Source organism: Pseudophryne corroboree, chromosome 2, assembly GCF_028390025.1.
Source record: "Pseudophryne corroboree isolate aPseCor3 chromosome 2, aPseCor3.hap2, whole genome shotgun sequence".
NCBI lineage: Eukaryota > Metazoa > Chordata > Amphibia > Anura > Myobatrachidae > Pseudophryne > Pseudophryne corroboree.
The window spans coordinates 240,012,386-240,039,562 of NC_086445.1; the positions used below are offsets into that span (position 1 = coordinate 240,012,386).

Sequence of the window (27,177 nt, forward strand, 5' to 3'; positions counted from 1 at the left end):
CGAAGGGCAGGTTTCGGCCCTGTCTGTCCTGGTTGGTTGTCCTAGTGGTTGGCCATCATTCTGGAGGTTCAGTCTTTCCTTCAGGGTGTCCTTTCGTATTCAGCCACCACACATACCACCTGTCCCTCCTTGCGACTTGACCTTTGTGGTGGAGGCTCTCTAGAATGCGCATTTCGAGCTTCTTGAATCAGTGATTGAAGGTTGTGTTCCTTCTGGCTATTGCATCTAACAAACGTGTTTCTGCATTGGTTGCTCTAGCCTGCAACCCTCCCCTGATCATTTTCCATTCGGATAGGATGGTGAGCATTTGCGGACTATACATTCTTTCCTGCCTTAGGTCGTGTTTACGTTCCATCTCAACCAAGACCATTGTTCTTCTAACCTTTCCGCAGGATTCTGCATCAGCCAGATTTTCCTCTCTAGCGCTATTGAATGTAGTCTACATTTTACATGGACCATACATCCTCTGTTAGGCGTACGGATTCATTGTTTGTGTTGGATATTCACGTCAAGTGAGGTTGGCGGGCCTCTGAGTGCTTTTGCTAGGTCGGTCACCTCAACCATCCGTCAGGCCTATTTGTCCTCGGATGTGTTTGTTTTGGCTTCTCTCTGGGTTCTTTCGGCTCGTTCTGTTGGGGCTTCTTTGGCGGTTTCGCCATGGCGCCTCATTGAATCAGTTGTGCAGAGCTACAACCTTGTCCTCTGTGCACACTTTCATTAAATTCTACTGTTTCCATACTTGTGGTGTGGGGGACACCAGTTTTGGGTGACTTTGAGAAGTAGTACATGTAATGGCTAAACGCAGTGTTAATTTAAAAAAAAAGGAAAGAGGTTCACTGCACTGGAATAGTCAATTTATGAATATATAATTAAAATCAGATAGCATAACCCTTGAAAATATGTATTTGAAGTGTGTTAATCTTAAGTTCTGCAGCAGTGTACATAGGTTTCCACAGGTAAACATTGGGGGTGTAGAGAAGGATCTGAATCCAGGCACCAACAGGTTAAAACTTTAGCTGTACAAGGATGCATTGGGGCCATCCTCTATAACCCCGCCTCCAGGCACTCTGAGCTCAGTTTTGGAGTTTGTTCCTGCAGCCCTGAAAAGCTTTTGGAAATTGGATTTTCTTCATGAGCTGTCAGCACTGTAAGTCCGGGAGACTTCAGCGCTGCAGCTCCTTCACCCCCACTCGGCGCTACATACATACACATACATACATACATACATACATATATATCATGGGGTGTCACCACGGAAAACATATATACGGCACAAGATTTCCAAAAGAATTGGAAGAAAAAGTTCTGGGTTTTTTTGGTGCACAGTGATGCTGTTATATGATTAAAATCTAACTTTTATTAATACTGTTATAATAGATTATTTTTATATAGTAGGAATTTTATTAAACAGTTTGTGCTCAGAGTGAAATAAACTACAGGTCAAGAAGTGAAATGAAAGTAAAGATGTGATTAAAACCACAGAGCCATCACCAGATTCATGTCTCTTATACCCCTTTCACATCTCCAATGCCGGATCCCACCCGGGAATTGGAAACGGGTCCTTCCCGGGTGGGATCTGGCATTGGAGACTCTACTACCCCTTTCGCTGGCTTCCAGACCCGGCAGTATGCCGGGTCGGTTGCCATAGCGGCAGGGGGCGGAGCCGGCAGAGGGAGATGAGCTCATCTCTGCGCCGCCTCTCCCTATCTAGTAAACGGGTCCCGGAATCCGTTTATGCAGCCGCTGACTCTGTATTCAACCCGGGAATAACACTGCTTATAAACAGGGTTGAATTACCGGGTCAGGCGACCCGGGAATTCAAACATGGCGCTTTCACTCCGCACACTGACCCGTGTCGACCCGGCAATATGTATAAATGTATTGATTTATTAATTTCAAATGAATATATTTCTACAACTTGCTGTTTCAATATTCAGACTTGTATAACTTTGTTTAACTTCATACATTTCCCTTTATTAATTTCCAAGTATATTTAGGGAAAATGGATAATGAAGTTTTCAGTAGTCTAGAGAAATATAACAGACAAAATTGTATCAGATAAAATAAGATACTGTTGCACCAAGAGCTAATTGCAACTGTTGATTTATCGTTTTACAGGATGGCACATTCATCAGCATACTGTAATCTTGGTATACATAAACTCATACACTATATTGTGCAGATTCAGTGTCAACAAGACACGCTCTTAATCACCTGTACATTGTAGGACTGTGTAGAGTATGATTTAATCATGTTAAACAGGATTACCGTATGCTTATGAATGTGCCACTTCAAGGGAGAATTATAAGAATCCCAGAAGCGTGAATATCCTGGCTATCAGTATAACTATTAAATGATATAAATCAGTTACTCAGTTTATTATAACAGTAACTGGAATCCCAGTAAGCACATACCATTTTTACTGTGGTGCACATAATTAATATTAAATAAGTAATACAAAAACAGGGCACATACATCTTCATCCCTCATGTAATAGTTCTCAGTGATATCTATGTATAATCATATATCACTATAATACATTTTCTCTGCATGGGTAGGTCTACAGCAACGTAAACCCTTGCAGTTCTATTCCTGTAAGACGATAAAGCAACAGTTACAATGTGATCAGTATGGGATCCTGGCATACGGAATGCTGGCTGTCACTATACAGACAGCGGCATCCTGTCCGTCAGAATGATGGCAGCAGGGCGAGCGTGTAGAGGCCCCTTGCGGGCTCGTTTTGCTCGCCACAGGTTTTATTCTCCCTCTATTGGTGTCATGGACACCCACAGAGGGAGAATCACCTACATCGCTGGTGGCATTGTACCCCTATCAGGATTTCGTCGTCTGTATTGGACTGCCGGGATCCCGACAGGCGGTATGTTAAACGCATACCGTTACAATAAGCTCTTGATGCAACAGTATCTAATTTTATCTGATGCAATTGTCTTATACTATATTTCTTTAGACTACTGAACGCTTCACTTTTCTACTGACCCTAAAATCCCTTCTTCAAAGTCCACCTGGGAAACACTGTAATCCCTCCGTATTGTTCTAATTTCTCTATCGTCCTAGTGGATGCTGGGGTTCCTGAAAGGACCATGGGGAATAGCGGCTCCGCAGGAGACAGGGCACAAAAAGTAAAGCTTTTCCGATCAGGTGGTGTGCACTGGCTCCTCCCCCTATGACCCTCCTCCAGACTCCAGTTAGATTTTTGTGCCCGGCCGAGAAGGGTGCAATCTAGGTGGCTCTCCTAAAGAGCTGCTTAGAGAAAGTTTAGCTAGGTTTTTTATGTTACAGTGATTCCTGCTGGCAACAGGATCACTGCAGCGAGGGACTGAGGGGAGAAGGAGTCAACTCACCTGCGTGCAGGATGGATTGGCTTCTTGGCTACTGGACATCAAGCTCCAGAGGGACGATCACAGGTACAGCCTGGATGGTCACCGGAGCCGCGCCGCCGGCCCCCTTGCAGATGCTGAAGACAGAAGAGGTCCAGAATCGGCGGCTGAAGACTCCTGCAGTCTTCTAAAGGTAGCGCACAGCACTGCAGCTGTGCGCCATTTTCCTCTCAGCACACTTCACACGGCAGTCACTGAGGGTGCAGGGCGCTGGGAGGGGGGCGCCCTGGGAGGCAAAATGAGTACCTATAAAGGCTAAAAATACCTCACATATAGCCCTAGAGGCTATATGGAGATATTTAACCCCTGCCTGATTTCTCAAAATAGCGGGAGACGAGCCCGCCGGAAAAGGGGCGGGGCCTATCTCCTCAGCACACGGCGCCATTTCCTCTCACAGCTCCGCTGGTCAGGACGGCTCCCAGGTCTCTCCCCTGCACTGCACTACAGAAACAGGGTAAAACAGAGAGGGGGGGCAAATTTATGGCGATATTTTTATATAACAAAGCAGCTATAGGGGAGCACTTATTATAAGGCTATCCCTGATATATATATAGCGCTTTTGGTGTGTGCTGGCAAACTCTCCCTCTGTCTCCCCAAAGGGCTAGTGGGTCCTGTCTTCATTAGGAGCATTCCCTGTGTGTCTGCTGTGTGTCGGTACGTGTGTGTCGACATGTATGAGGACGATATTGGTGTGGAGGCGGAGCAATTGCCAAATATGGGGATGTCACCTCCTAGGGGGTCGACACCAGAATGGATGCCTTTATTTATGGAACTACGGGATAGTGTCAACACGCTAAAGCAGTCGTTTGACGACATGAGACGGCCGGACAATCAATTAGTGCCTGTCCAGGCGACTCAAACACCGTCAGGGGCTGTGAAACGCCCTTTGCCTCAGTCGGTCGACACAGACCCAGACACAGGCGATGACTCCAGTGGTGACGGTGACGAATCAACCGTATTTTCCAGTAGGGCCACACGTTATATGATTTTGGCAATGAAGGAGGCGTTACATTTAGCTGATACTACAGGTACCACTAAACAGGGTATTATGTGGGGTATGAAAAAACTACCTATAGTTTTTCCTGAATCAGAAGAACTAAATGACGTGTGTAATGAAGCGTGGGTTGCCCCTGATAAAAAGCTGATAATTTCAAAGAAATTATTGGCATTATACCCTTTCCCGCCAGAGGTTAGGGAGCGCTGGGAAACACCTCCTAGGGTGGACAAGGCGCTAACACGCTTATCTAAACAAGTGGCGTTACCCTCTCCTGAGACGGCCGCACTTAAAGATCCATCAGATAGGAGGATGGAAAATATCCAAAAAAGTATATACACACATGCAGGTGTTATACTACGACCAGCTGTAGCAACTGCCTGGATGGGCAGTGCGGGGGTAGTTTGGTCAGAATCCCTGATTGAAAATATTGATACCCTGGACAGGGACAATATTCTACTGTCGTTAGAACAAATAAAGGATGCATTTCTTTATATGCGTGATGCACAGAGGGATATATGCACACTGGCATCACGGGTAAGTGCTATGTCCATTTCGGCCAGAAGAGCTTTATGGACGCGACAGTGGACAGGCGATGCGGATTCAAAACGGCATATGGAAGTTTTGCCGTATAAGGGGGAGGAGTTATTTGGAGTCGGTCTATCAGATTTGGTGGCCACGGCTACAGCCGGGAAATCCACCTTTCTACCTCAAGTCACTCCCCAACAGAAAAAGGCACCGACTTTTCAACCGCAGCCCTTTCGTTCCTTTAAAAATAAGAGAGCAAAGGGCTATTCATATTTGCCACGAGGCAAAGGTCGAGGGAAGAGACAGCAACACGCAGCTCCTTCCCAGGATCAGAAGCCCTCCCCGGCTTCTACAAAAGCCTCAGCATGACGCTGGGGCTTCTCAAGCGGACTCGGGGACGGTGGGCGGTCGTCTCAAAAATTACAGCGCGCAGTGGGCTCACTCGCAAGTAGATCCCTGGATCCTGCAGATAATATCTCAGGGATACAGGTTGGAATTAGAGACAGATCCGCCTCGCCGTTTCCTGAGGTCTGCTTTACCAACGTCCCCCTCCGAAAGGGAGACGGTGTTGGAAGCCATTCACAAGCTGTACTCTCAGCAGGTGATAGTCAAGGTACCTCTTCTGCAACAAGGGAAGGGGTATTATTCCACTCTTTTTGTGGTACCGAAGCCGGATGGCTCGGTAAGGCCTATTCTAAATCTGAAGTCCTTGAACCTGTACATAAAGAAGTTCAAGTTCAAAATGGAGTCACTCAGAGCAGTGATAGCGAACCTGGAAGAGGGGAACTTTATGGTATCCTTGGACATCAAGGATGCGTATCTCCACGTTCCAATTTACCCCTCACACCAGGGGTACCTCAGGTTCGTTGTACAAAACTGTCACTATCAGTTTCAGACGCTGCCGTTCGGATTGTCCAAGGCACCTCGGATCTTTACAAAGGTAATGGCCGAGATGATGATTCTTCTTCGAAGAAAAGGCGTATTAATTATCCCATACTTGGACGATCTCCTAATAAGGGCGAGGTCCAGAGAACAGCTAGAGATGGGATTAGCACTGTCTCAAGAAGTGCTAAAACAGCACGGGTGGATTCTGAATATTCCAAAATCCCAGTTAATGCCGACAACTCGTCTGCTGTTCCTAGGGATGATTCTGGACACGGTTCAGAAAAAGGTTTTTCTCCCGGAGGAAAAAGCCAAGGAGTTATCCGAGCTTGTCAGGAACCTCCTAAAACCAGGAAAGGTGTCTGTACATCAATGCACAAGAGTCCTGGGAAAAATGGTGGCTTCTTACGAAGCGATTCCATTCGGCAGATTCCACGCAAGAATTTTCCAAAGGGATCTGTTGGACAAATGGTCAGGGTCGCATCTTCAGATGCACCTACGGATAACCCTGTCTCCAAGGACAAGGGTGTCTCTTCTGTGGTGGTTGCAGAGTGCTCATCTATTGGAGGGCCGCAGATTCGGCATACAGGATTGGATCCTGGTGACCACGGACGCCAGCCTGAGAGGCTGGGGAGCAGTCACACAAGGAAGAAACTTCCAGGGAGTATGGACGAGCCTGGAAACGTCTCTTCACATAAACATTCTGGAACTAAGAGCAATATACAATGCTCTAAACCAGGCAGAACCTCTGCTTCAGGGAAAACCGGTATTGATCCAGTCGGACAACATCACGGCAGTCGCCCATGTGAACAGACAGGGCGGCACAAGAAGCAGGAGGGCAATGGCAGAAGCTGCAAGGATTCTTCGCTGGGCAGAGAATCATGTGATAGCACTGTCAGCAGTGTTCATCCCGGGAGTGGACAACTGGGAAGCAGACTTCCTCAGCAGACACGATCTTCACCCGGGAGAGTGGGGACTTCATCCAGAAGTCTTCCACATGCTGGTAACCCGTTGGGAAAGACCAATGGTGGACATGATGGCGTCTCGCCTCAACAAAAAACTGGACAGGTATTGCGCCAGGTCAAGAGATCCGCAGGCAATAGCTGTGGACGCGCTGGTAACGCCTTGGGTGTACCAGTCGGTGTATGTGTTTCCTCCTCTGCCTCTCATACCAAAAGTATTGAGAATTATACGGCAAAGAGGCGTAAGAACGATACTAGTGGTTCCGGATTGGCCAAGGAGGACTTGGTACCCGGAACTTCAAGAGATGATCACGGAAGATCCGTGGCCTCTACCTCTAAGGAGGGACTTGCTTCAGCAGGGTCCCTGTCTGTTTCAAGACTTACCGCGGCTGCGTTTGACGGCATGGCGGTTGAACGCCGGATCCTAAAGGAAAGAGGCATGCCGGAAGAAGTCATTCCTACTTTGATTAAAGCAAGGAAGGAAGTAACCGTGCAACATTATCACCGAATTTGGCGAAAATATGTTGCGTGGTGCGAAGATCGGAGTGCTCCGACGGAGGAATTTCAACTGGGTCGATTCCTACATTTCCTGCAATCAGGATTGTCAATGGGTCTCAAATTGGGATCTATTAAGGTTCAAATTTCGGCCCTGTCGATTTTCTTTCAAAAAGAATTGGCTTCAGTCCCTGAAGTCCAGACCTTTGTTAAGGGAGTGCTGCATATACAGCCTCCTGTGGTGCCTCCAGTGGCACCGTGGGATCTAAATGTGGTTTTGGACTTCCTAAAATCTCATTGGTTTGAACCACTAAAAAAGGTGGATTTGAAATATCTCACATGGAAAGTGACCATGCTTCTAGCCCTGGCTTCTGCCAGGAGAGTGTCAGAATTGGCAGCTTTATCTTACAAAAGCCCATATCTGATTTTCCATTCGGACAGGGCAGAACTGCGAACTCGTCCGCATTTTCTCCCTAAGGTGGTGTCAGCATTTCATCTGAACCAGCCTATTGTAGTGCCTGCGGCTACAAGTGACTTGGAGGACTCCAAGTTACTGGACGTTGTCAGAGCATTAAAAATATATATTGCAAGGACAGCTGGAGTCAGAAAATCTGACTCGTTGTTTATATTGTATGCACCCAACAAGATGGGTGCTCCTGCGTCTAAGCAGACGATTGCTCGTTGGATCTGTAGCACAATCCAACTTGCACATTCTGTGGCAGGCTTGCCACAGCCTAAATCTGTAAAGGCCCACTCCACAAGGAAGGTGGGCTCATCTTGGGCGGCTGCCCGAGGGGTCTCGGCATTACAACTTTGCCGAGCAGCTACGTGGTCAGGGGAGAACACGTTTGTAAAATTTTACAAATTTGATACTCTGGCTAAGGAGGACCTGGAGTTCTCTCATTCGGTGCTGCAGAGTCATCCGCACTCTCCCGCCCGTTTGGGAGCTTTGGTATAATCCCCATGGTCCTTTCAGGAACCCCAGCATCCACTAGGACGATAGAGAAAATAAGATTTTACTTACCGATAAATCTATTTCTCGGAGTCCGTAGTGGATGCTGGGCGCCCATCCCAAGTGCGGATTATCTGCATAAGTTGTACATAGTTATTGTTAACTAATTCGGGTTATTGTTAAAGGAAGCCATCTTTCAGAGGCTCCGCTGTTATCATACTGTTAACTGGGTTTAGATCACAAGTTGTACGGTGTGATTGGTGTGGCTGGTATGAGTCTTACCCGGGATTCAAAATCCTCCCTTATTGTGTACGCTCGTCCGGGCACAGTACCTAACTGGAGTCTGGAGGAGGGTCATAGGGGGAGGAGCCAGTGCACACCACCTGATCGGAAAAGCTTTACTTTTTGTGCCCTGTCTCCTGCGGAGCCGCTATTCCCCATGGTCCTTTCAGGAACCCCAGCATCCACTACGGACTCCGAGAAATAGATTTATCGGTAAGTAAAATCTTATTTTTTGCCGGTTGTTTTTGCGGCTGCCGATATTTAGTTCTCTATAGGTTTATAGATCTTTGTTTTATTCTTCCTCTTTGCAGCTTTGCTAAAAGAAGAGCTGATAGTGGGTGGGGGACAGCAGAGGGGGAGGAGTTTAGTTTTAACACTTTTAATGCCAAACTCCATTGGCTACACTCTCACCCACATGTAAAGGCTAAACGGAGTGTTCCCCAGATGGACTTGGAAGGAAGGGATTTTACAGCGAGTACAAAACTCCAGTTGTGTACCATGGGAAACATTTTCTAGATAGTCTGCATGTGGATTAAAAGGTTATAATTTAGTCCTTTTACCTGTTATTTTTCAGAAATGTCATGTTTGTGTTTTGTGACTCTTGATTAACTACTAACACAAAATGTTACAGGTCAGAATAGAGAGTCTTCTAAAAGAAAGAAAAGCAAACTTGGGAACTATATGATACTGCAGATAGCATATTGTACGGTCATCAGACTTCTGTCTGACAGATTGGGTAAAAAAATGTGCATGGTTCTGCAGTATGTTCTTAAATAATCCCTTATATATTCTTATGTGGTGTTTTCTCATGACCAGAATCACAGGGTGAAAAAAAAGAAAAAGAAGAAGCTCAGTCGCCATGAGAATCCGCCTAAAAGTTCAGGAGAGCTGGAGGAAATATGGAAGACCATTTCTGAAAAGCTAAGCAGCTGTGCTATGGTAATATATGTTCCAATTCCAGAACTACTGCAGTAGTGACTGTAGCTTTCTGATTACATTGTCCATTTGTGCCAGGGCTCAGAAAGTCTGCCTGATGAAATAGTGCCCTTTGATGCTGCTTCTGAAATACCCGTTGAAGAGCAAAGGACTGAAGCTTTAGTGAAAATACAAAATGGCCTATTAACTGGTCAGGCTGCAGACTCACTTGTTCTACTTCGTTCTGCCAGGTAAATTTTGCTCATTGTGCTTCTAAGATTCTAATTTTATCAGAAAGTCTAATCAGTTGCCACTCTTGCAGAGAAGTCTGGCCAGAGGGGGATGTGTTTGGATCTAATGAGTCGAGTCCTGATGATGAAGTTGAACTGCTCAAACAAATTCTGTTTGCTGATCTTCCTAGTAAGTAACTTAGACCAGTGTTCGCTAAATATACTTCCACATGATGTAGATCAGGGGTGGGGAACGTCCGCCCGCGGGCCTGATAAGGCCTGCACAGCCTCTTCTTCCGGCCTGGCTGCAAGTGCTGCAGCCGCTGCTATGTGAGGTCCGGCCCCTCAATGTGCTCAGTGATGTCCGGGGTCTGCGTGGGCGAATCTCATTGGTTTATTAGCCAATCAGAGCTCGCGGACCGGCAGCCCTGGCCTCTGATTGGCTGCAGGTCTGCGAGCTCTGATTGGCTAACGAACCAGCGCCTCATTTAAGATACCGCCGACGGAGACCAGACTTCACGGAGTATTGAGGTGCAGGAGTGGTGCTGCGCGCTCCTCCCCTCACATAGCAGGGGAGTGGGGGGTGTCATTGTTAGGCAATGTGTATCTGGCACTGTGGGGCCGTATTTGTATCTGGCACTGTGGGGCTGGTGGGTGTGCTGGTGTCCTTTCTGTGTGTCTCCTTTCACATACAGTAGGGCAGGCTTGCTATGTAACTGTCTGGGTGTATGTGTATGTTATTGTGCTTACTGTGGAACATGGGTGTAAACACAAGCTGTGCAGTGTATGCCACACCAGATTCTCTCCATTATCTGATTATGTTTCATGTAAACAACGCAGCCAATCTTCACAAATCAGTGAGGGGGCTGGGGGAGAGGGTACAGAGCCCCACTGGCTAGGGTCTCTTAAAACTATGATGTCAGATATGTCATCCCAGCTCACTGCTAATATTCAGAAAACTGAGCTACTACAGCAAGCTGTTGCAGATTTAGCTGCTAGGGCAGATGCGACACAGCCCCCCTCCTCTCATGCAGGACCACAAAAGCGTGGTTTACCTGCACTACTCTCTGATACAGATGAGGATATACAGGAGGATGGGGAGGACTTAGACCCCGTTAGTGGGGATCCCCATTCTGCTCAGGGTATTGAACCTATAATTCTGGCCATTCGGGGTGTGTTAAAGCTCCCTTTAGAGGATGCTGCGTCACAGCAGTAATTTTTCTTTATACAAAACAAGCCTAATGTCACTTTGCCTGATTCTACAGAGTTAGATGATCTATTCAAGCTGGCCTGGAAAAATCCAGACCAAAAATTCCAAGTGTCCAAAAAATTTTTGCGCACTTTCCCATTTGCTCCTGAAGGTAGGACATTTTGGGAGGAACCCCCAGGGGTTGGTGTATTAGTCTCTTCACTGTCCAAAAAGGCGGTGCTGCCTGCCCCGGGCTCCTTTTACCATAAAGGATCCTGGGGATAGGAAAATAGAGACTACACTCAAATCGATTAACATGGCAGCAGGTGTATCTCAAAGGCTGGTCATTGCGGGTTGCTGGATGACCCATGCCATTCATTCCTGGGCCACTCAAATTCAGGGGGTGCCTCTCGGGGGACATGCCCTTGGTCACTATGGTGACTCTCCTAAAACACATCCAGGACACTACACGTGTCCTCTGTGATTTGCTCAAGGATATGGGGAACATTAATTCTAGGACTTCTGCCATGGCAGTGTCGGCGCGCAGGGCCTTGTGGTTGCGACAGTGGATTGAAGAAGCAGAATCCAAACGTAGTGTGGAATCCCTCCCCTTTTCTGAGGAATGGCTCTTTGGGGGTGAATTGGATACCTGGATTTCTTTTTCATCCACTAGGGGTCACTGGAGTTCTCTTGGGATATAGACGGGGCGTTAGCAGGATAGGCACAATTTAAATATTTAAATTAGTAACTCCTCCATACTCCCATAGTACCTCAGTGTTTTTCTGTGCCTCACCAGGATAGAAGCACAAGTGGAGTCCCTCCACACATTTTTTTCTATTTTTTTAATCTTTTTTACTTTACTTCTAATCACAATCCCTTCCCAGTTTAGAGAAGAAGCTTGGGTCCGGGATTTTGCAAGCTACAAGGCAGCTACTGGCTTGTCGGCGCTCAGAGAGGAGCACCGCCGTAGACCACAAGCCGCTCAGTCACTGAGCTGCAGGAAAGAGCTGGACGGAGCTTACAACAGAAGCCCCATCATAGCCTCTCACATCACACAAGTAAGGTTGCTGGGGGGATCAGGGCGGTCAGCTCACGTTGCCGCCCCGCTGTGTGTAGGAACTGCGCTGATGTTAAGAGAGACACGCTGGCCGCAGATACAGCCGCCGCCGCTTCCCAGCTCCCGAGACCGCCGTGCCCAGCCGCTGATACAGCAACCGTTGCGCTACTAGCGATCCCCGGTCAGAGCTCACGCTAAGGGGGAAGCAGAGGGGGGAAGACTGCCGCCTCATCCCTTAACTCAGACCGTGGACAGCGCTCACTGCTGCCGTGGTCTGTCTTCATAACAGGCAGCGCAGCTGCAAGGAAGGGGGGGATAATGCCCACAGCAGCAGCACTATACAGCCTGCAGGGGTTTAACATAATAAAAGGCTGCATGTGTTTAACTGGTAACAGGCTGTTAAGCATATATTAATAAAAGCCCATGGTTTTATGGGTTATAAAGGTACCAGGGGCACTTATTTATAACCTGGAATGTTGCTATGTAATACATAGACATGGCTGGAGGCCATTTTAACTATACTTCCTGCTTCTTCTTTCAGGAAGGTTCTGTCCTACAACACTCCGCCACCGGATGGAGCCAGGGGTGTTACTAGGAATTTGGACGGATCAGGTTTCATATAGTCTGGCCACGTGCACTGCACTTCGGCCGTATACACACTTTAGTAACAGTCGTGGGACTTGTCTGTCTTTGTCTGTTTGTCTGTGTACATATGTACATAATGAGTAAGGCACCGGCAAAATCAAAAAAGCAGCTTAACTGCAATGTCTGTCAGAGTGTGTTACCTGATGGATCTACCACATGCACAGTATGTTTTGTAAATACAGCTACAAATAAGATTTCTTCTCCGATTTCATCTCCTGATCCTCAATGGGCAATACTAGTGGATGTAATGGCTGGGTTACAATCAGAATTGGCCGCCGCTCGACAAGAACGGGCAACGGCAAGATCTGAGGCTCGGCTGAGACTGCCAGAGAGATACCAGAAGGGTCTCGGGATATGTCTCAGTCCTTGCAAAGATCCAAGTCTAGTTCGGGTCACAAAGATAGTTATCATTTGTCTTATAATTTTCCAGTTTCTGCTATGTTGTTTTCTGACGATACAATGCCAGACCTCACTGCGCAAGATGAATATGAGGAAGGTGAATTGGACCAGCAGTCAGATAGTGGGGATATTGACAGCCCGGGCATTGATAATCTCATCAGGGCGGTACGTCAGTCTCTGAATTTTACAGAGACTGAAGAACCTCTTACAAATGATGAGGTGATATTTGCTAAATGACAGAGATTTCCGGTGTGTTTTCCTTTTTCAGAATCTCTTAATAAGCAGTTAATAGAGGCATGGAAGAATCCGGATAAACGGTTTTCTATACCTCGCCGTTTTCTGTCTAGTTACCCGTTTCCAGAGTCTGTGACATCTAAATGGGAGAATCCTCCAATGGTGGATTCTTCGTAGTAAAAACTTTCTAAAAAGTTAACCATTCCAGTACCAACTGCTACTACGCTTAACGACCCGTCAGAGCGTAAACTAGAAACTATGCTAAAGTCAATGTATACAGCAGCAGGGGTGCTGCTTAGACCTGGTTTGGTTGGAATTTGGGTAAATAAGGCTGTAATTATATGGATAACACAACTCAGGTCCGCCCTACAAGACGACCACCTTATACTTCTCGCTGATCACATCTGTGAAGCTGCTGAGTACCTATGTACAGCTTCTATGGACGTCTGCCAGGTCAGTTCTCGCCTTACAGCGTCACTAGTACGGCATGCGGGAAGTGGCTCGAATCCTCAATTGGGCCGATAATGACCAGGTGATATTGTCGGCAGTGTTCATTCCGGGAGTGGACAACTGGGAGGCGGATTATCTCAGCCGTCTGGATTTTCATCCAAGAGAATGGGCATTAAATCCAGCAGTGTTTCACATGTTCGTCCAGAGGTGGGGTTACTCACAGGTGGACCTGATGGCATCTCGCCACAATCATCAAACACCCCGGTATGTGTCCAGAACACGAGATCCAAAGGCAGGGGCAGTGGATGCTCTCATGATCGCGTGGCCGTACAGCCTCATGTATCTGTTTCCACTGATTCCTCTGTTGCTAAAGCGGATCAAACGAGAGTCCACTACAGTCATACTAGTGGCGCCTCATTGGCCGCGGAGAGCATGGTTCTCGGATCTCCGCGGGCTACTCGCAGACGTTCCTTGGCCGCTACCGCTACATCCGGACCGGTTACAACAGGGTCCGTTCCTTTACCCCGATTTAGCGCGTCTGCGTTTGACGGGGTGGCTGTTGAAACCGCCCTCTTAAGAAGAGAGGGTATTCCGGAATCTGTTATACCAACCATGTTACGTGCTAGGAAGCCAGTTACGGCAGCTCATTATCTCAGAATTTGGCATGCCTATATAGGTTGGTGTGAAGCTCGGAAGTTTCCGACATCATCTTTCAAGTTATCCCGTCTTTTGCTCTTTTTACAGACGGGGTTAGATGGAGGACTACGTTTATCTACACTCAAGGTGCAGGTCTCTGCCTTGTCAATTTACTTTCAAAGGCGTTTGGCTCTTTTGCCGTCTGTACACACCTTCCTGCAAGGTGTCCTCAGAGTACAAGCTCCATTTATACCACCTACAGCGCCATGGGACTTGAATCTAGTTTTAGACTTTTTACAATCTTCATATTTTGAACCCTTACAACAAGTAGCCTTAGCTTCAGCAAGGTGTGTTTCAGAATTGGATGCCTTGTCATGCAAGCTACCGTATTTGGTGTTTCATGATGACAGAGCGGAACTTCGGACGAATCCTGCTTTCCTACCAAAGGTAGTATCATCATCTTTTCACATCAATCAACCAATCGTAGTTCCTGTGTTATTAGAAAGTTCAGGGACTTCTGCTACTTTGGATGTGGTACGCGCACTACGCGTTTATGTAGCCCGAACCTCTACAGTACGTAAAACAGATACTTTGTTTGTTCTCTATGATGCTGTCAAGATGGGTTGGCCAGCTTCCAAGCAGACCGTGTCCAGATGGATTAAGCTGACCATACGTCAGGCTTATCTTCATGCTAGGCTACAGCCGCCGGCATCAGTTTCAGCTCATTCCACTCGTTCTGTGGGAACTTCATAGGCAGCAGGTCGTGGGGCCTCTACGATGCAGCTTTGCCGTGCGGCTACATGGTCATCAGTGCACACGTTTGTGCGCTTTTACAAGTTTGATACGTTTGCGGTATCAGCATCTAGCTTTGGCCGTCTGGTGTTACAGGTGCCAAATAGCTCTCCCGCCCAAGGGGGAGACTTTGGTACGTCCCAAGAGTACTCCAGTGACCCCTAGTGGATGAGAAAGAAAATAGGATTTTGGTACTTACCAGATAAATCCTTTTCTTTGAATCCACAGGGGCCACTGGACGCCCACCCAGAGCAGTTTTACCTGTCTTGTGGTTAGTTCAGTGGATCTTATGGTAACACATTCTCACAGACTTGTCCATATCCCAAGAGTACTCCAGTGCCCCCTGTGGATTCAAAGAAAAGGATTTTTTTGGTAAGTACCAAAATCCTATTTTTCAAAAGTTACGGCTGGGAAATCCACGTTTCTCTCCTTTGGGTCCACGTCGGCGAGACGCTCCTACCCGGGGCCGTCTGTCCAGTCCTTTCGGTCTCACAGATTTCGATCTAAGGCCAGAGGTGCCTCCAATGCGACTAGAGGCACCAGAGGTAAGTCCAGAAAGCCTGCAAGCACCAGCTCTCAGGAACAGACCACCAGTTCTGCTTCCGCTAAGACCTCAGCATGACTCTGCCCACCCACCCCGAGGGGATCTCGAGGTGGGAGTTCGACTGCGTCACTTCAGCCGCATCTGGGAGGCTTCGTGCCAGGATACCTGGGTCAAAGATCTCATTTCTCAGGGCTACAAGCAGGAGTTCGACCGTACTCCTCCCCAATGATTTTTCAAATCAAGCTTACCAGCTTTGGAGGATATGCAAGTTATTTAGCAACAGGCTATCCTAAAGTTGGTTCAGTTCCACGTCATTGTTCCAGTACCAATACCGCAACGCGGCAAGGGGTTTTAATCCAACCTGTTTGTGGTGCCGAAACCGGACGGTTCGGTAAGACCCATTTTGAATCTAAAATTCTTGAATCCTTACTTGAAGGTATATTCGTGTTCAAAATGGAATGCCTGCGAGCAGTGATTGCGGGCCTGGAAGAACAGGAAGTCATGGTCTCCTTGGATATCAAGGATGCCTACCTCCATATTCCGATTTGGCGGCCTCATCAGGCGTACCTGTGGTTTGCCCTGCTGGACAATCTCTTCCAATTCCAAGCACTGCCCTTCGGCCTTTCCACAGCTCCGAGGGTGTTCACAAAGGTGATGGCAGAGATGATGTTCCAGCTCCGGGTCCAGGGAGTCAACATTGTTCCTTACCTGGACGACCTTCTTATCAAAGCAAGATCCAGGTAGCTTTTGTTGCTCCATATCGACTGCACTATCCAACTTCTGTCACGCCATGGGTGGATCATCAACTTACAGATGTCCCACCTGGAGCCGACTCAGCGGCTCCTGTTCCTGTGGATGTTCATGGATACTGTGGCCCAGAAGGTGCTCCTACCAGAGGTCAAGAACACTTCAGGATATGGTCTGCATGGTACTCCGACTTGCTTGAGTGTCCATCCATCTTTGCATAAGATTGTTGGGCAAGATGGTCGCCTCCTACGAGGCAATCCAATATGGCAGGTTCCATGCCAGAACTTTTCAGCTAGATCTCCTGAGCAAATGGTCCCGTTCACATCTACAGATGCACCGGATGATGCAGCTGTCTCCTCAGGCCAGGATTTCCCTCCTGTGTGGCTGCAGTCCTCCAACTACAGTCGGACAACGCCACAGCAGTGGCGTATATCAATCGACAATGAGGGAAAAAAAGCAGATCCTGCATGCGAGAGGTGTCAAAGATACTCCTCTGGGCGGAAAGAAATGCAAGAGCAATGTCAGCAATCTTCATTCCGTGGCAAGTGGACTTCCTGAGTCGTCACGATCTCCACCCGGGGGAGTGGGGACTTCACCAGCAGGTCATCAATGGGTGTGGATACCCGCAAATAGACATGGCTTCTCGTCTCAGCAAGAAACTTCCCTGGTATTGCTCACGATCGAGGGCAGGCGAGGGCAATGGATGCACTGACGTCACCTTGGCCTTACTGGCTGGTCTACATGTTTCCTCCAATTCCGTGGCTCCCAAGGGTGCTCAAGCGCATCAAAAACTGGGAGTCCAGGCAATTCTAATTGTCCCGGATTGGTCTTGGAGGGCATGGTACGCGGATCTTCTGAGCACGTCTGTCGAAGACCCTTGGCCTCTACCACTGCGAAGAGCACTTCTTCAACAAGGTTCGTTCGCCTGCCCGGACTTGCGGCGGCTTCGTTTGACGGTACGGAGGTTGAGCCGAACATCCTAGCTCGCAAGGGCCTTTCCAAAAAGGTTTTCTCTATCGTCCTAGTGGATGCTGGGGTTCCTGAAAGGACCATGGGGAATAGCGGCTCCGCAGGAGACAGGGCACAAAAAGTAAAGCTTTAGGATCAGGTGGTGTGCACTGGCTCCTCCCCCTATGACCCTCCTCCAAGCCTCAGTTAGGTTTTTGTGCCCGGCCGAGAAGGGTGCAATCTAGGTGGCCCTCCTAAATAAAGAGCTGCTTAGAAAAGTTTAGCTTAGGTTTTTTATTTTACAGTGAGTCCTGCTGGCAACAGGATCACTGCATCGAGGGACTTAGGGGAGAAGAAGTGAACTCACCTGCGTGCAGGATGGATTGGCTTCTTTGGCTACTGGACATTAGCTCCAGAGGGACGATCACAGGTACAGCCTGGATGGTCACCGGAGCCTCGCCGCCGGCCCCCTTGCAGATGCTGAAAAGAGAAGAAGGTCCAGAATCGGCGGCAGAAAACTCCTCAGTCTTCTTAAGGTAGCGCACAGCACTGCAGCTGTGCGCCATTGCTCTCAGCACACTTCACACGGCAGTCACTGAGGGTGCAGGGCGCTGGGGGGGGGGCGCCCTGGGCAGCAATGAAAATCCTTTTTTTGGCAAAAAATACCTCACATATAGCCTCCGGGGCTATATGGAGATATTAAACCCCTGCCAGAATCCATTTTTAAGCGGGAGACGAGCCCGCCGAAAAGGGGGCGGGGCCTATCTCCTCAGCACACAGCGCCATTTCCTCACACAGTTCCGCTGGTCAGGAAGGCTCCCAGGCTCTCCCCTGCACTGCACTACAGAAACAGGGTTAAATCAAGAGAGGGGGGGCAAAATTTGGCGAAATTGTGATTTTATAAAAGCAGCTATAAGGGAGCACTTATTATAAGGCTATCCCTGTAAAATATAGCGCTTTGGTGTGTGCTGGCAAACTCTCCCTCTGTCTCCCCAAGGGGCTAGTGGGGTCCTGTCCTCTATCAGAGCATTCCCTGTGTGTGTGTGTGTGTGTGTGCTATATGTCGGTACGTGTGTGTCGACATGTATGAGGACGATGTTGGTGAGGAGGCGGAGCAAATTGCCTGTAATGGTGATGTCACTCTCTAGGGAGTCGACACCGGAATGGATGGCTTATTTATGGAATTACGTGATAATGTCAACACGCTGCAAGGTCGGTTGGCGACATGAGACGGCTGGCAAACAAATTAGTACCTGTCCAGGCGTCTCAAACACCGTCAGGGGCGTTAAAACGTCCTTTTACCTCAGTCGGTCGACAGACACAGACACGGACACTGATTTCAGTGTCGACGGTGAAGAAACAAACGTATTTCCCTTTAGGGCCACACGTTACTTGTTAAGGGCAATGAAGGAGGTGTTACATATTTCTGATACTACAAGTACCACAAAAGAGGGTATTATGTGGGATGTGAAAAAACTACCTGTAGTTTTTCCTGAATCAGATAAATTAAATGAAGTGTGTGATGATGCGTGGGTTCCCCCCGATAGAAAATTATTGGCGGTATACCCTTTCCCGCCAGAAGTTAGGGCGCGGTGGGAAACACCCCTTAGGGTGGATAAGGCGCTCACACGCTTATCAAAACAAGTGGCGGTACCGTCTATAGATAGGGCCGTCCTCAAGGAGCCAGCTGACAGGAGGCTGGAAAATATCATAAAAAGTATATACACACATACTGGTGTTATACTGCGACCAGCGATCGCCTCAGCCTGGATGTGCAGAGCTGGGGTGGCTTGGTCGGATTCCCTGACTAAAAATATTGATACCCTTGACAGGGACAGTATTTTATTGACTATAGAGCATTTAAAGGATGCATTTCTATATATACGAGATGCACAGAGGGATATTTGCACTCTGGCATCAAGAGTAAGTGCGATGTCCATATCTGCCAGAAGATGTTTATGGACACGACAGTGGTCAGGTGATGCAGATTCCAAACGGCACAAAGGTGTATTGCCGTATAAAGGAAGAGGAGTTATTTGGGGTCGGTCCATCGGACCTGGTGGCCACGGCAACTGCTGGAAAATCCACCGTTTTTACCCTAAGTCACATCTCTGCAGAAAAAGACACCGTCTTTTCAGCCTCAGTCCTTTCGTCCCTATAAGAGTCATATCTGCCCAGGGATAGAGGAAAGGGAAGAAGACTGCAGCAGGCAGCCCATTCCCAGGAACAGAAGCCTTCCACCGCTTCTGCCAAGCTCTCAGCATGACGCTGGGACCGTACAGGACACCTGGATCCTACAAGTAGTATCCCAGGGGTACAGATTGGAATGTCGAGACGTTTCCCCCTCGCAGGCTCCTGAAGTCTGCTTTACCAAGGTCTCCCTCCGACAAGGAGGCAGTATGGGAAACAATTCACAAGCTGTATTCCCAGCAGGTGATAATCAAATTACCCCTCCTACAACAAGGAAAGGGGTATTATTCCACACTATATTGTGGTACTGAAGCCAGAAGGCTAGGTGAGACCTATTCTAAATCTAAAAAATTTGAACACTTACAAAGGTTCAAATCAAGATGGAGTCACTCAGAGCAGTGATAACGAACCAGGAAGAAGGGGACTATATAGTGTCCCGGGACATCAGGGATGCTTACCTCCATGTCCCAAATTTGCCCTTCTCACTAAGGGTACTTCAGGTTCGTGGTACAGAACTGTCACTATCAGTTTCAGACGCTGCCGTTTGGATTGTCCACGGCACCCCGGGTCTTTACCAAGGTAATGGCCGAAATGATGATTCTTCTTCGAAGAAAAGGCGTCTTAATTATCCCTTACTTGGACGATCTCCTGATAAGGGCAAAGTACAGGGAACAGTTGGAGGTCGGAGTAGCACTATCTCGGATACTGCTACAACAGCACGGGTGGATTCTAAATATTCCAAAATCGCAGCTGATCCCGACGACACGTCTGCTGTGCCTAGGGATGATTCTGGACACAGTCCAGAAAAAGGTGTTTCTCCCGGAAGAGAAAGCCAGGGAGTTATCCGAGCTAGTCAGGAACCTCCTAAAACCAGGAAAAGTGTCAGTGCATCATTGCACAAGGGTCCTGGTAAAAATGGTGGCTTCCTACGAAGCAATTCCATTCGGCAGATTTCACGCAAGAACTTTTCAGTGGGATCTGCTGGACAAATGGTCCGGATCGCATCTTCAGATGCATCAGCGGATAACCCTATATCCAAGGACAAGGGTGTCTCTCCTGTGGTGGTTACAGAGTGCTCATCTTCTAGAGGGCCGCAGATTCGGCATTCAGGATTGGATGCTGGTGACCACGGAGGCCAGCCCGAGAGGCTGGGGAGCAGTCACACAAAGAAAAAAATTTCCAGGGAGTGTGATCAAGTCTGGAGACTTTTCTCCACATAAATATACTGGAGCTAAGGGTAATTTTATAATGCTCTAAGCTTAGCAAGACCTCTGCTTCAAGGTCAGCCGGTATTGATCCAGTGGGAAAAACATCACGGCAGTCGCCCACGTAAACAGACAGGGCGGCACAAGAAGCAGGAGGGCAATGGCAAAAACTGCAAGGACTTTTCGCTGGGCGGAAAATCATGTGATAGCACTGTCAGCAGTGTTTCATTCCGGGAATGGAAACTGGGAAGCAGACTTCCTCAGCAGGCACGACCTCCACCCGGGAGAGTGGAAACTTCATCGGGAAGTTTTTCCACATGATTGTGAACCGTTGGGAAATACCAAAGGTGGACATGATGGCGTCCCGTCTGAACAAAAAACGGGACAGGTATTGCGCCAGGTCAAGAGACCCTCAGGCAATAGCTGTGGACGTTCTGGTAACACCGTGGGTGTACCAGTCGGTGTATGTGTTCCCTCCTCTGCTTCTCATACCTAAGGTACTGAGAATTATAAGACGTAGAGGAGTAAGAACTATACTCATGGCTCCGGATTGGCCAAGAAGGACTTGGTACCCGGAACTTCAAGAGATGCTCACAGAGGACTTATGGCCTCTGCCGCTAAGAAGGGACTTGCTTCAGCAAGTACCATGTCTGTTCCAAGACTTACCGCAGCTGCGTTTGACGGCATGGCGGTGGAACGCCGGATCCTAAGGGAAAAAGGCATTCCGGAAGAGGTCATTCCTACCCTGGTCAAAGCCAGGAAGGAGGTGACCGCACAACATTATCACCACATGGGGCGAAAATATGTTGCGTGGTGTGAGGCCAGGAAGGCCCCACGAAGAAATTTCAACTCGGTCGATTCCTGCATTTCCTGCAAACAGGAGTGTCTATGGGCCTCAAATTGGGGTCCATTAAGGTTCAAATTTCGGCCCTGTCGATTTTCTTCCAGAAAGAATTGGCTTCAGTTCCTGAAGTCCAGAAGTTTGTCAAGGGAGTATTGCATATACAACCCCCTTTTGTGCCTCCAGTGGCACTGTGGGATCTCAACGTAGTTCTGGGATTCCTCAAATCACATTGGTTTAAAACCAGTCAAATCTGTGGATTTGAAGCATCTCACATGAAAAGTGACCATGCTCTTGGCCCTGGCCTGGGCCAGGCGAGTGTCAAATTGGTGGTTTTTTTTCTCAAAAAAGCCCATATCTGTTTGTCCATTCGGACAGGGCAGAGCTGCGGACTCGTCCCCAGTTCTCTCCCTAAGGTGGTGTCAGTGTTTCACCTGAACCAGCTTATTGTGGTGCCTTGCGCCTACTAGGGACTTGGAGGACTCCAAGTTGCTAGATGTTGTCAGGGCCCTGAAAATATAGGTTCCAGAACGGCTGGAGTCAGGAAAACTGACTTGCTGTTATCCTGTATGCACCCAACAAACTGGGTGCTCTTGCTTCTAAGCAGACTATTGCTAGTTGGATGTGTAATACAATTCAGCTGGCACATTCTGTGGCAGGCCTGCCACAGCCAAAATATGTAAATGCCCATTCCACAAGGAAGGTGGGCTCATCTTGGGCGGCTGCCCGAGGGGTCTCGGCTTTACAACTTTGCCGAGCGGCTACTTAGTCAGGGGCAAACACGTTTGTAAAATCCTACAAATTTGATACCCTGGCTAAGGAGGACCTGGAGTTCTCTCATTCGGTGCTGCAGAGTCATCCGCACTCTCCCGCCCGTTTGGGAGCTTTGGTATAATCCCCATGGTCCTTTCAGGAACCCCAGCATCCACTAGGACGATAGAGAAAATAAGAATTTACTTACCGATAATTCTATTTCTCGGAGTCCGTAGTGGATGCTGGGCGCCCATCCCAAGTGCGGATTATCTGCAATACTTGTACATAGTTACAAAAATCGGGTTATTATTGTTGTGAGCCATCTTTTCAGAGGCTCCGCTGTTATCATACTGTTAACTGGGTTCAGATCACAGGTTGTACAGTGTGATTGGTGTGGCTGGTATGAGTCTTACCCGGGATTCAAAATCCTTCCTTATTGTGTACGCTCGTCCGGGCACAGTATCCTAACTGAGGCTTGGAGGAGGGTCATAGGGGGAGGAGCCAGTGCACACCACCTGATCCTAAAGCTTTACTTTTTGTGCCCTGTCTCCTGCGGAGCCGCTATTCCCCATGGTCCTTTCAGGAACCCCAGCATCCACTACGGACTCCGAGAAATAGAATTATCGGTAAGTAAATTCTTATTATTGCTACCATGGTTCAGGCCAGGAAACCGGTGACGTCTAAACACTATCATGATATCTGGAGGAGATATGTCTCTTGGTGCGAGGACTACACGTATCCGCCTGCTGAGTTTCACTTGGGACGTTTCTTATGTTTACTGCAGGCTAGTGTAGATAAGGGCTTACGTCTGGGTTCCATTAAGGTCCAGATTTCAGCCCTCTCCATTTTCTTCCAGAAGAAATTGGCAGTGTTGCCAGAAGTTCAGACCTTCTTGCAAGGGGTACTCCACGTACAACCTCCTTTTGTGCCGGCACCCTGGGATCTGAATGTAGTGTTGGAATTTCTAAAATCCTCCTGGTTTGAACCTCTGATGACTGTGGATTACGTGGAAGACGGTGATGTTACTGGCCCTGGCTTCTGCTCGATGCGTCTCAGAATTGGGGGCCTTATCGTGTAAAAGTCCATACTTGGTCTTTTATGAGCACAGAGCGGAGCTCCGGACTACGCAGCAGTTCCTGCTGAAGGTTGTCTCTGCGTTTCACTCGAATCAGCCTATTGTGATTCCGTCCAGTTCTGACACGTCTGCTACTTCGGAGGCATTGGATGCTGTGCGAGCCTTGAAGATCTATGTCAAGAGAACGGCTCGGATCAGAAAGACGGATTATTTGTTCGTGCTCTAATGCGCAGAAAACAGGTTGTCCTGCTTCAAAGCAGTCTATTGCTCGTTGTATTAGGCTTACTATTCAACAGGCCTATGTGTCGGCAACCTTACCTGTTCCTAAGTCTCTGAAGGCTCAATCTACAAGATCAGTGGGTTCTTCCTGGGCGACTTGCCGTGGAGTCTCGGCCTTACAACTATGCCAAGCTGCTACCTGGTGGGGGAACAACACTTTTGTTAAGTTCTACAAGTTTGATACCCAGTTTGGGCAGGCGGTGCTGCAGCAGTATCCGCACGTTCTGGAAGCTTTGGGACGTCCCCATCGTACTAGATTCCCCAATATCCCTTATGGATGCTAGAGAAAATAGGATTTTAATTACCTACCGTTAAATCTTTTATTCGTAGTCCATAAGGGGTATTGGGCGCCTGCCTCAGTACGTTGACTTTTCTGCAGGTTCTTGTTATGTTCAGTTGTTGCTGTTGTTGTTACGAGCCTTTGCTGGTTGTTTTATGTTAGTGGTGTGCTGGTATGTAAATTTCACCACTCTTTATCATATTTCCTTCTCTCATATATGTCCTTTCTCCTTCTGGCACGTTTTTACCTATAACTGCCTGTGGGAGGGGGCATTAGAGAGGAGGAGCCAGCACACCCATTGGCAGAAATTTAAAGTGTACTGGCTCCTTTGGATCCCGTCTATACCCCATCGTACTAGATTCCCCAATATCCCTTATGGACTACGAGAAAAGGATTTACCAGTAGGTAAATAAAATCCTATTTTTTTGTATGGCCCCCCCAAAGGATTTTATAAATATCCAAATGGCCTTTGGTAGAAAAAGGTTCCCCATCCCTGATGTAGATGAAGCATATGCATTTGCTATGCCATGCAAACGTATCAAGCTTGCAATTAATTTCGTACTGCACAGGACTAGAGCGATTGGATTTTTGTTTAATATGCATAACATGTGGTGTATGTATGACACTGGGAATTGTGCACAGATGGTTGTGTACATTTCATTCAGGATCCACACCGGTGGAAGATGATCTTGTGGGAGAAGAAGAGGAGGAGGAAGAGGAACTGGAAGAAGAGGAGCTTACTTCAGTACAAGTGTCTGAAAAAGAATTTAATTTCTTGGATTACATGAAGAGGTAAATTGTGATGGCATTGTGGGATCCATAATATTTCAAATGTTTAAAAAGAAAATTACTATTGCTTCTGCAGCATGGTACACAGGTTTCCACAGGGGTTTATAGTGGATCTGGATTCAGAGGCACCAACAGGTAAAGCTTTAGCTGTCCCAGGACCCATAAGGGCCTCCTCTTTAATCCCGCCTCCAGGCACTGAGAGCTCCGTTTTCAGTTGGTGCATGCAGCAGCAGGTCACTGAACAGGGGGGCTGCGCTGAGCAACCCTGAAAGCTTTTCAATTTGAGACTTTGCTTCTGAGCTGGCAGCACTGTATGTCATTGTGACATTCAGTGCTGCAGCTCCATCACCTCCCAAGCTTGACCTGCAGCCCCTCCCCCGGCCCAGGCCGCCATCTTGCAGATTTCCCGTTCTGGAGTTGCCTCACACTCTCCCTCAAAGAGACTCTGGGCACAATCTTAACAGCATAGCAGCAGGTCTCCGCGATTGCAGGGCAAGGTCTCCCATGTAAAGCCGCCTGTGTACAGCGCTGTCTATTTACATTCACTTGAGTATCCTACATGTATTAGAAACAGCGTTAGTTGAGAAAAAGTGTACTTTGCAGGATATATTGTACGAGTATTCTGCTATATCCTCCGGTCTGAGACTATATCAAAGTCCAATGCAGCATTATTGTAATATAATTTCTGCATTGCATGTGACTATGTGCCTGTATCTGTTGTGTGGTTTCAGTGTTTCCCAGATATTACTGTCACTATATTCTGTACCTTAGACTAATTGCGTTTGGGTCAAATAATATAGTTGTGCACAGAGTTAATCTATATAACTATGTAAGTATATAACTTCTGTGTTACAGTCCCATTTTTCCCTGTTGTTTTATTCCACAAGTTATTGTATTTGTCTGGCTAATATATTCGTACTGTATAGGCCCATCGTTTACATTGTGCAGTGTCTAACAGAAAGGGCAGCTAATCAGCGGAAGCTCCTGAAAAGTGCAGAGCATGCTCCGTGGATTTCTCAGAGGGGGAATTATTGCATAAGGGTCTCTGTACTGCTTGTTATGCACCTCCCAGTCAGTCCGCAGCTCCTGCACCTAGTCAGGAGCCACCATGGGCAGCATTCACTACCCTTCAAAGTACAAGTAATAAATAAGCAGGTGCGCGACCAACAGCAGCAGGTAGGAGGAAGGTCAGTTCCTCAAAACTAAACAGTAGAAAGAAAATGTATACCAGCGCTGGCTGAACAAAATAATAATGTATTAAATAAAGTAATAAAGATGGTTTGCTCTATGTAAAAAAGTAACAATTTATTAACATATCACATGTAAACAAATCTAAAAAGAAGGAATTCCTGTTACCACAAGGTGGCGATAAAACTTAATAATGTCTTGTCTTATCTGGATAAAATTTCATGGATTTCACATTCTCCTATATTGAAATTGTCCATTCCTAAAGGCTAGGACACCCTCTCCTTGTGCATTCACTGTAATAGGTAAATAATTACCAGATCCCCACGTTGGTAAGCATCGGCGTTGGAACAAGTCCATTTATAGCTGTAGGGGTGGATTAGACCGGTTTGATGAATGGGTCCAGTGATGGGAGAGAAGTCCAAAATGTGCCGAAGGATGACAAAGGCTTTGCGGGCCGGTTTGGAGAGTGAAGTCCAGATGAGTGGAGTAAGCTCAACGCGTTTCACTGGTATAATCCAGCTTCCTCAGGACCCATTCATCAAACCGGTCTAATCCACCCCTACAGCTATAAATGGACTTGTTCCAACGCTGATGCTTACCAACGTGGGGATCTGGTAATTATTTACCTATTACAGTGAATGCACAAGGAGAGGGTGTCCTAGTCTTTAGGAATGGACAATTTCAATATAGGAGAATGTGAAATCCATGAAATTTTATCCAGATAAGACATTATTAAGTTTTATCGCCACCTTGTGGTAACAGGAATTCCTTCTTTTTAGATTTGTTTACATGTGATATGTTAATAAATTGTTACTTTTTTACATAGAGCAAACCATCTTTATTACTTTATTTAAAACATTATTATTTTGTTCAGCCAGCGCTGGTATACATTTTCTTTCTAGCATTCACTACCCTGCTGGGTACTCTGGTGGAGCGCCTTGCGCCCCCTATGGGGCAAACCAAATTGTCCCTATGGTAAACCCGCCTTGGGCGGAAAATTTGTCTAACCAACTGCAGCAACTAAACCAGTCTCTGGTTAGACAGAAATCTACCCTGGGTCACTCCCGTGTCCCTGGTCCCTCTAAGCAGGCTGCTTCCTCTTCACATTCTACAAACCTCTCTGATATCTCATCTGAAGAGGAGGGGGAGCATACGGTCCTGTCAGACACTGAATCCTGTTTCACGGAAGAGGAATCTCCCTTATTGATTGATTGTCCTTGCCCTAGTGGTAGCTCTTAAGCATATCCTTCAAATCACAGATGAGGAGTCCGCTACTGTGGCAAAGAAAACTGAGAAGT

At 47.5% G+C, this 27,177-nt stretch overlaps 1 protein-coding gene across 2 annotated transcripts in view; it reads left to right on the forward strand.

Moving 5' to 3' along the window:
* Nucleotides 1–27,177, forward strand: part of TIMELESS (timeless circadian regulator) — a 419,423-nt gene that overhangs the window by 224,073 nt on the left and 168,173 nt on the right. For both annotated transcript variants that reach the window (XM_063952567.1, XM_063952568.1), the window contains 4 exons: nucleotides 9,310–9,432; nucleotides 9,508–9,659; nucleotides 9,731–9,828; nucleotides 24,568–24,694. In XM_063952567.1, coding sequence (XP_063808637.1) covers nucleotides 9,310–9,432; nucleotides 9,508–9,659; nucleotides 9,731–9,828; nucleotides 24,568–24,694 — 500 coding nt within the window. The remainder of the gene's footprint in view (nucleotides 1–9,309; nucleotides 9,433–9,507; nucleotides 9,660–9,730; nucleotides 9,829–24,567; nucleotides 24,695–27,177) is intronic.